Source organism: Diabrotica virgifera, chromosome 3 (genome assembly GCF_917563875.1).
Source record: "Diabrotica virgifera virgifera chromosome 3, PGI_DIABVI_V3a".
In the NCBI taxonomy this organism is placed as follows: domain Eukaryota; kingdom Metazoa; phylum Arthropoda; class Insecta; order Coleoptera; family Chrysomelidae; genus Diabrotica; species Diabrotica virgifera.
The window spans coordinates 37,906,148-37,916,733 of NC_065445.1; the positions used below are offsets into that span (position 1 = coordinate 37,906,148).

The window sequence follows — 10,586 nt, forward strand, 5'->3', positions numbered from 1 at the left end:
CGATAAAAATTTTTTTTTCGTCTCAACAATTTAATTTGATGTAAATTCTTTGAATAAAAACGAAAATATAGATTTTTACCAAAAAGTTGAAAATTCGGATGGCCCGGAAGCCTTGTCCTGGACGCCGGGACACAACTTCGTAATTCAGGTCATGTCCCGGATTTTTCGGGCTAGTTGGTCACACTAGGTATATGGTATATAAAGGCAATAATGCAACATTACATGTCAAGATTGTGCTGAGGTACCCATTTCCATGTATTGAATTTGATTTTACTGTTTTAAATTGATCTGAACGAATCCAGAATAATCAGGTTTAGAGTCTTTAACCCTGTCAGCACCTCTTTAATATCTCCAAGTAGCAATGTGATGCCAGTATATAAAATTTTCAATATATACAAAGTGTGCTTACATGTTGATGGCACTAATAATCTATAGTCATATTTGGATGCACATATGTGTCACAGGTTCTGAAAGGGTTAATTATTAATATGTAAGAACAGACTGATGTTTCAATATATCTATTTTACTTTCTGAAATATTTATTAAACGGGTGTAAGTCATGACAAAACAATAGAACCTTCATTCTTCAACGTTTACTTCGTAAATATATGTACAACAAAACTAAACAATAAATTCAACCTAGATTAAAATTATCACTAATTTTATGTTTTCGAATCAGTTTCTTCTGGTCGTTTCTTTTCTCTCGGTTCTTCGGAGGAGGTCAATTCGTGGTCTAATCTTTCCTTAGCCCTAACAATTTTAGATTGGAGGTACAAAGAGGTTTTTTCATTTGCTTTAAATAAATGTTGGTATTTCTCTTCTATTTCTTCCTTCGTTAGGTTCCTTATATTCAATATTTGTTTAGCTTCATCAAGAGATAATCCTAGTTTTTGATTTGCTACTCGTTCAGTTCTAGTTTTAGCATTTCCTAACCTTTGAGCAGCCTGTTGGGAAGCTTCTATTTCTTGTTTAATGGCTCTTGCAAAAGCTCTGCCTATCACTTGTGAACCTGCAATAATTAGTTGTGCTATATATCTGGCCATTATTATAAGGATTTGTTATTTTTTATAAAAATAGGACTTCACCACATAACCTCTAAATTTTGACAGATCGGCTAGCTAACCTTGCACGTGAATTGTGAATTTCCTCTTCTTTTTAAATATTTATATGAGATTTGTTTTACAACCACTTATTGTTGGCATTGGCGGGTAAGTATAAATTCCAGAAATTCCTGGGTTTGCAGAAATTACTCGGTTCGCTGATCCCCGTCCTAACTGTTGGTAGTTTGTTTTTGAACCAAAAGGATAAAAGGAGTAATTTACTGTAATTTAGTTTTTTTTGCTGTTACATTATGACTGATTGGCAGTGGCTGCAAATTACTATATAACTAATTAAACGTGTTCATAGCCAATATTTAAACAAAAAAATATTCAAAATTCAGTTTGTTAACAAAATAAAACTATTGTACGGTCAGGGCCGTAACTACCATTGGGGCAAGTACTTTTAGTCAAGTTCTACTGCGAGTTGTCCGATTGTAATAAGTAGGTACACACACGCATATGAGAGCGTTCAAGTATTACGTAACGCGATTTTTGAAGATTTTTAACCCCCCCCTACGTAACGCACTCTTATAGGAATTTAACTATTGCGTAACGCAATTTTTGAAGATTTTTGACCCCCCCCCCCCAACCTGCGCTACGTAATACTTCAGCGGAACGGTCCCTATTTCTAAAAACTTCAATGATCGATTTTAACCTGTTTCACCTGCACCATTATAAAAAATTTTGTCTTAAAATTTCATCATGAAGTCACCTCATTTTCTTTGCTTTTAAACCACAAAGCAGCACCGTCTTTTAGATTTGATGGCTTCTTATAATTTCTTTGCAGTCTTAGAAGTTCTGCATAGGTATGTTGGAATTTGTTTTTTAAGATTTTAATGAAAGGTAGGTACTGGATATCGTTTTCTAGTATCCCCGCCAAATTGGATTCTGCTCTCATTAGAGCTGTATACAATTACTTCCCGACGGTCTCCTCCTTTTTGACATATTCCTATCTCCTTCCATTTTTCTTCCACTTTTTCCATATCAAATTTTAACGCATTCTCGAATTTTTCTTCCGCCTTTTCAATTTTCTGTATCTTCTCAGGAATCTGGTTTACCTCTTCCTGCATTTTCTCTAAATAAACCTTCATATCTTCATATTTTTCCAACTCCTGACGAACAGTTGGGAGGCACACCAAAGTCCTCACACCAATCTGAAAGATGTTCCTCAAAAGAGTCAAAAGTCACTCTAAAACCTCTTAATCCAACACGCTGGGCTGGAAAATTTGATGTAATCAATACATTAAAACACATATTTTGCGATGTTTTGAGGTGCCTTTCAAGTCTAGTTCTGACAAGTAACAAAAGAAATGAAAGAGACGAAGCAACACAAGTGAATAAAAGAAAGTAGAATCATTCAAATTTGTTTTGTTACTAGTTGTGCAAAATAAAATCCTTGAAATCCTCAACATAGTCTCGAAAACACTGAAATCTAAATCTTTGGACCTTTTAACAGCTTACAATTTACTTGAAGAGAGCCTCTTAAAACTAACTGAAATGAGAAGAGAATAATTCAAAACCTTCTTTGAAGAGGCTTTAAATATGTGTCAACGTTGGCGAATACCAGCAGGGTTCGCTCCAAAAATAATGCAGAAGACGAAAAAACATTTCGATGAACAAACTGTGCGAAGATGAAAGACTTCAAGATCTTAAGTCATACTTTAGTTAGAGTAACCGTGTTTTACTCAATGATCGACACATTATGCTATTAGCTAGACACTCGCTTTCAAGGAATCAAAGCAGTGTTAGATACGTACCAAATTGTTCAACCTGATTTTATTTTTAATACAAACGAACAAGACCTTCAAAACGAAGCAATCAACTTCGTAATACGTTTTCCAGATGAGAAATGGGGGGTTTTTCCCCGTCGGAAGGGAGGTAAACCTCCCTATCGGGGGCGCCACTGAAAAATAATAAAGCCGCAAGTTTGGATAATCTCCCTGCCGAATTTTTCAAAAACGGCAGCGACACCCTCTTGCATCATAAATATGTCTAAACTGATAACTGCAATCTGACAGTGGGTTTAGGTCTTAGCGCGATAAAAAAATATACAAAAAAATACATAAAAAAAAAACTAAAAATAAAAAACTAAAAAAAATAAAAAATGTAATAAAAAAAATGTTAAAAAATATATTAAAAAAAAATAATAAAAAAAACAGAGTAAAAAAAAACTTAGTAGTACTAATAGCTTTAAATTTAGATACTAAGCATATATTTTGTAAAAGAGAGAATTCAAAACACATTGACTGGCCAGTTGGTTGCTTAAACCAGTGCCAATAAAACATAAACACACACACACACGCAATCGGACAGCAGAAAGAAACACCCGCAGACTGCAGTTTGGGTGTACTGTGTCCGTTACACAAAAAGGGAGACATGACATATAGTGTATGATAATTATAGAGGCATCATTCTACTTAATACGGCATATAAAGTATTGTTCAACGTATTGTACAAAAAACTCCTCCCCTACACCAAACAAATAGTGAGAGGATATCAGTGCGGTTTCCGCCCTAATAAATCAACAACGGACCAGATTTTTATAGAGGAAGATCCTTAAAAAAACTCTAGAGTTTGCAGGGCCGCGCCGTCCACGTGTGCAATGTGTACGGCGCACACAGGCGCCAGCAATTAAGAGGCGCCACTAGAGTTTTCACAAAAATTTTAGGCGGATCAAAATAGCACTTACCCATTTTTTTTTCAGCTTCTACCAAACGTTGAGATATCATAAAACAACTCTTTGCAGGTCTGGCTTTAAAGCATTTATCTAATACACGCTGCTCCAGCAGAATTGATGCTTTAAAGCCATTATACAAAAATTTCTCAGAAATTTATTATGCTTTATGTGATATAACGTTCAAGGTCCACGATTCAACACCATAAAAAAGGGCAGAGAAGACGTAGCATCACAGCATTCTTACTTTTATAAGTACCAAGAGAGAGGTTGTGACTCTTGGAGAAAGCCCCATACGGTTGAAGGTGGATTTAGCTTTTCCAATGCGCTCTATTATTTTTCTTGGTTGTTAGTTCTTCATTCTTCATTTATTATGGTGCCGAGGTAGTTGTGTGCGTCACCCTTTCTACGGGGGTTTGGTTGATTTAGAGTTGCCTTTTTGTTATCTTATTCTTGCTAATGATCATAAGCTTTGTCTTTATTACGTTTATATTGAGTCGACCGTAATATGGGCTTTTGTTCATAAGGACATGTAGGTCTTCTAGGTTGTCCGCAAATATTATGGTGTCGTCTGCATGCCTGATGTTATTTAGCAGGTACCCGTTTAGTAGAATTCCTTTTTCAGTTTCGTTCAAAGCTTCGATAAATATTCTTTCAGAGTTGAGGTTGAAAATTAGAGTGTACAAAATCCAGCCTTGCCTCATCACTCCACGCATGATGTTCACGTATGCGGTATGTTCACCTTCAACTCTGGGTTTGCAGTCTGATCTCAGTAAATATTAGAAGGCGCGAAAAGTGAATTTTTTCCAAAGATATTTATTTTCAAGTTTACCTGTATCTTAAATTATTTATGTTGTTACACCAAAGATTTATTATTTTAACTTAATTATTTTAAATTAATTTATTTTCCCGTTGCATATATGAGAATTTTTAGTTATTTTTGTTTGGTTACAATAAATAATTGTTCATTTTCACATTATTTAATTTAATGTGACGATTTAAAAAAAATGCGTATTTTTGGGCGCCATTAAATGTTTTGCACACAGGCGCTAACACGTGCTGGCGCGGCACTGAGAGTTTGGCGTCGACACCCACTGCATACTCGTGGACTTCAAAGCCGCATACGACTCTGTTAATAGAGGTAATAACTTCTACTTGCTATGGTAGAATTTCAAATACCGCTTCATCTTGTTCAATTAACCGAAGTTATACTTACAGGAGCAGAGAGCAAGGTAAAATCCAAAACGATTTCTCAAGGCCCTTCCATTGCAAAAATGGACTAAGACGGGATGATGGACTAACGTACCTATTTCTTATTTAATCTGACATTAGAAAAAATAATTCGAGAGTCCCAGATTAATACGAATGGTACTATCTTGAACAAATCAGTACATCAGTAATTGTCGGATACGCAGATAAGATAGACATCATAAGTAGGTCCACAGAATCTCTGACTGAAACATTTCGGTCGTTAAGAGTATCTGCACAGAGAATGGGACTAAATAGGTATACCTACATGTTCAAAAGACCAAATATATGCGTTGAACTAGGTCAAGCAACCCGACACCTACAACAATAATAATTATTGACGAACTAGAACTGGAACGTGTCAACACCTTCATATAGGTAGGCTCGCTGCTAACTAAAGATAACAATGCCAGTGAAGAAATTAATAGAAAAATAGTGCTCGCCAATAAGTGTTACGCCCGGTTTCATAATCAACTTAAAGTGAACATTAACAAAGTTCAAACTTTGTTAATGTTCACTTTAACGTTGACATTTACCCATATGAATTGCATTGATAAAGGTACCAACTTAAAATTTAAAGTCCACTTTAACTGATTATGAAACCGAGCGTTACTATGGCTTAAGAAGACAGATGACCTCAAAACTACCTAGAAAAATTAAAATGATTGTCTATAAAACGTTAATAAGAACAGTGCTAACATATGGTTAAGAAATTTGGTCACTTACACAGAATGACCAAGAACTGCTCAAACGTTTCGAGCAAAAAATCCTAAGAAGAGTATTCGCTCCGAGCGTTAACAAAGTGTCAAAGCAAAATCGACCGACCTGCTCCCCACATAACAATTTCATGTTCTTAGTAGATTCATAGAACATACTTTTCAGAAAAAGTATATACTTAGAATATGCGTAATTACCATTGCGAATGTGCAGAGCATATACTGAGTATATACTACATTACAGTACTTAAACGTTCTATGTATATACTTAGAATGTACTACCGCCCTTCTTTTCAGTATATACCAAGAACATACTTTTTAGAAGATTCTAAGTAGGTGCTATAAACCTTCTATTTATATACTTAGAATGTACTATCGCACATATTTTTAGTATATGGGAAGAATATTCCAAGGAAATGCTATATACCTTCTAGTTACATACTTAGAATGTACTAGGGCACATATTTTTAGTATATGGGAAGAATATTCCAAGGAAGTGCTATATACCTTCTATGTATATACTTAAAATGTACTATCGCACATATCGAAGCATCGGAAGAAGACGAATTTCATGGTTGAAGAACCTGAGAGAGTGGTTTGGATGCAGCTCGAAACAACTATTTAGAGCTACTGCCTCAAAAATTAAAATAGCTATGATGATTGCCAACCTCCGTAGCGGAGATGGCACCTGAAGAAGATCGCACATATTTTTAGTATATGGGAAGAATATTCCAAGGATGTGCTATATTTCTCAGAAGTATGTTTTCAACATCACCCAATCTCATCCTAGGTTCTACTAATATATTATATTTACATATTCTAATTGCATATGAGAATGTATTATTACATTCTACAATATTACGTAAAAAGTAAGTATAAAATATATAAACTTCAGTTAGTTATATAGGTACCTATGTATAATAAATATTATATGGGTAAGTAGCCTATATATAAAATATAAGTAATATATTTAGTTATTATGTGCACATCAAAATAAAAATGCTGCTTATATAATTATATAATAGCCAAATATATAATATAATATGTATGTAAATTACTAAAATTTATAGGTATCTATATACATTATACATACTTTTACTTACTAGGTATTTAGGAAATATTGAAGTACCAATATGAATTTATTATTTTCAAGCTGCTTTTTATGTTCTTAAAATGTTTTAGTCCTTGTAGCTACAAATACAGTCGCTTCTTCCTCACAGCGTAGACATAAATGCCTTAACTGTACTGGAAACTATTTTCATATTTTGCCTTTTTGTTACCTACCCCCTTCCCTTGTGCAGGTATAAAATATGCAATGCAAGGGTCAGAATGACAATGAATGGCCGTTTCCGGATTCCCGAAAATTATAGGTAAAAATATTTTTATGGTATAAATTCAAATCAAAATGGTGTATTCATTTCAATTGAAAACGAAACGAGAATTTCTCATTTTTCTTCAATAGAATTAAGTTTTAAACTTTTTTACCATACAATTAAAACGGTTTAAAAAAATGATGAATTAGATAGTTCAGTAGTACCTACCAAAATACCTAAATTTTATTAATTATTCTTAACGCGAAGTTGATAATCTGTAGGCTAACATTATTCTTCTTCCTATAGGTACATACATACAGTATATTCTTTTTAAGATATTTTAAAAGTATATACAAGTATGTGTTAAGCATATACTTTTGCATATACTTACGCATATACTAAGAATATTCGATTAAGGTATATTCTAAGAATAAACTTTTACGAACATTCCGAGATACTAGGTACGTACACGAATGTGCTCAGTATATTCGGTGCAAGAATATTCTTCGAAGCACATGCAAAGAACATGAAATTTAGAATGTTTTTTATGGTACATGCTATGCTTGTACTACGCATATACTAAAAAGGATATACTTCGACGAATGTTGGTAGAATATGCTTAGAACATGATGCGAACATCATTGTTATGTGGGTCGTGGTGGCGGCTTTTTGAAATTTTGTAAGGACGCTTTGTGTATGTTTAAATTGGATATTAAAAAAATGTCGTGTCATGCTAGTGATATTGTGTATTAATATAAACAGAAAATAAAAACGTATACTTAATCTGATATAAATTCTTCACTTTCCATTATTGATTATCAGTGTGATTATGTATACACAGCCTCACTATCACAGTTTATGTCAATAAATCTTTATCAACGAAAAAGAAAATATTTTTGTTGCACTGTAAATTACACTATAAATTAATAACTAATGAATTCTAACAATTGTATTCGGTTATTATCACCACAAAATAAAATATTCAATTTTAACAAAAAAAAAAGAATGTGTGTGTACTTTCTACGCACGTAAGAAGTTATACTTCTATTATGATTTCAACGAAATTAATATAATTAACAGGTTATTTGTATTTTATTTAAATATTAAACTAACTTTCTTTACCTACCACTTTTAAAAATTTTATATTAAAACGATACCAAAAATATAAAAAAACAAGCTGAAAATGCGAGCATTATCATAACGAAAACTTTGTTTATTTACGTATTTAAATTCATAATATGGAAAATTGCTATTATGACAGGTTGTTTAGAATTAATAATTATGTTTTAATGTGCAATTATATCATTCTAATTTAAATGTTATGAACTATAAAGGCACTTTAATCTTGATCGAAATTCATATATTTTATATACCTCGTGTAAAATTAATAAAATTTTATATGATGGTTGCATCATAAATCTTAGACCACGAAGAGCTTTTTATGAAGAATAACTTTCTTCGTCAAATTTAAAATAAAAGAGTTATAAATGAAAATGTTGTTGGTATCCATAATTTGAGAAAAATCTTCAAATATTTTTTTCCATTAGAATAATGTAATTACACATATCAGACCATAATTTTTTATTCCAAACAATATTATTTCATGTAGTCGGTTCGCTAAACTCAGACACAACTGGCTAGTGATTTTAGTCAATAATTTTGCCAATTTGGCAAAAAAAATAATTACTAAATAGTTAATAAGTACTAAATAATTAGTAATTTTGCCAATTTTGACAAAATTCGCAAAAAACAAAAAAATACCTACTAAAATCACTAGCCAGTTGTGTCGAGTTTAGCGAACCGACTATAATAACAATTTTCATTTCATAACGAATGGAACAGTCCATTTATCATTAAATGGGAGGGCGTATACTCGTATAAACCTTTTTAAAGCGGTTAATAAATAATTGCTTTTAAAATATACTCAAATTGTATTTTTGTACATCTTATTTATTTTATATAATACCTAATTAAATTCACTACCAAATGTCATTGATATTTTATTAATACTTAATTTAAAAATTAATTTGACATTCACGAAGTGTCAAACTAAAATAATGTAAATAACCTATGCTTTGTTTAACAAATCGAGATTCAAAAACTAGCCTACTTACTATCAACGATTTCAGCTGAGGTGTAGTGTGTCGGAAGAAAATAAATGGATTGTGACGTCACATTTTAGACTTTGAGGGCGATTATCTCGAAGACGGTTAGAGATATCGCAATGTCGTTTTCAGATTTGGATTCAGAAGAAAAAACTACATAAGAACCCATCGATAAATCTGATCTGAGTGTTGCAGGAGCGGCAACGCAATAACGTACACACTTTTGCGAATTTATAAACGAAAAGTTTTCGTTGAAAATATGAATCGTCCGGGATTTGAACCCGGGACCTCTTGATCTCCGGTCACACGCTCTACCACTGAGCTATATCCCCTTTGCTTTGACAGGTTACAGGATTTCTCATACATACTGACAAATTTAATACAAAAATACCTTAAATATACTTACTATTATTATAAAATATCTTATTCCCGAGGAAGACAAATCCAAAGACACAAAAATTATAATAAATAATACATTTACTAAAAACACTAATATATTCTTTTCACACCTTCTCTTGCACTGATATATTTATACAGTAGACTCCCGTAAGTTCGGCCTCGGTTAGTTCGGTCTCCGCTTAGTCCGGCCGGCTCTCTGTCTGCAGTGACCACCAATTTTTCTGCAAGATTTTTAAATTATCATCGAGGACCAAAACTTGAGCCCAGAGTAAATAGACAACGTCAACGAAACTGGGTTAAATTTTAAACTGCTGCCCAGAAAGACCTTTTTCACCTCACAAGAAACATCTGCTGCAGGGTAAGTCAGCAAAAAAATGATAACGGTCGCCTTGTGTTCAATTGCTTCGGGGATCCACATTGACTCCTATTTGTCATTGGCACAGCAGCAAAACTGAAAGCGATTAAGAACATAAATATGGAAACTTTCCCAGTGTATTATCGGTCGCAGAAATCAGCATGGATGGACACATATTTGTTAAGGGAATGGTTCGTCGAAGAATTTGTTCCCAAAGTGAAAAAACATTTTACAAAATTAATACTGCCCAGTAAAGCACTTCTACTTCCTGACAACGCGCCTTCTCACCAGGAAGATATTCAGTGTGACGATGAAAAATAAATTAAACTGCGGTTCCTGCCACCCAATGTAACCAGTCTTCAGCAGCCGATGGACCAAGAGGCCATTGAGTGCTTCAAGAGGAAGTATCGGCGAAACTGCTTTCTGAAGTTCTTTCCAAATTGAAGGCTGATGACAACTTAGACCTAGAAATACTGAAGTCAGTTAATATGAAGGATGTTGTGTATATGTCGGCCAAGGCATACAACGAAATACCGCTGTCGACTTTTGTAAAGTCATGGAAAAAACTTTGACCAAATATAGAAGATAAGATTGACCAAACAAACACAACAGCAGATGAGCCAAACTCTTTCTTGTTAACGCACCTGATGACAAAGGCAGCTTATTGCACGACGTT

General features: G+C 33.4%; 1 protein-coding gene across 1 annotated transcript; it reads right to left on the minus strand.

Moving 5' to 3' along the window:
• Nucleotides 1–578: 578 nt before the first annotated feature.
• On the minus strand, nucleotides 579–1,128 carry LOC114326033 (mitochondrial import inner membrane translocase subunit tim16). The gene has a single exon (XM_028274236.2). The coding sequence runs from the start codon at nucleotides 1,041–1,043 to the stop codon at nucleotides 663–665; it is 381 nt and encodes a 126-aa protein (XP_028130037.2). The 5' UTR covers nucleotides 1,044–1,128; the 3' UTR covers nucleotides 579–662.
• Nucleotides 1,129–10,586: the final 9,458 nt, after the last annotated feature.

What these genes read in the sequence shown, in the direction of transcription:
- LOC114326033 (XM_028274236.2), bottom strand. Translation starts at nt 1,043, where the DNA reads ATGGCCAGATATATAGCACAACTAATTATTGCAGGTTCACAAGTGATA.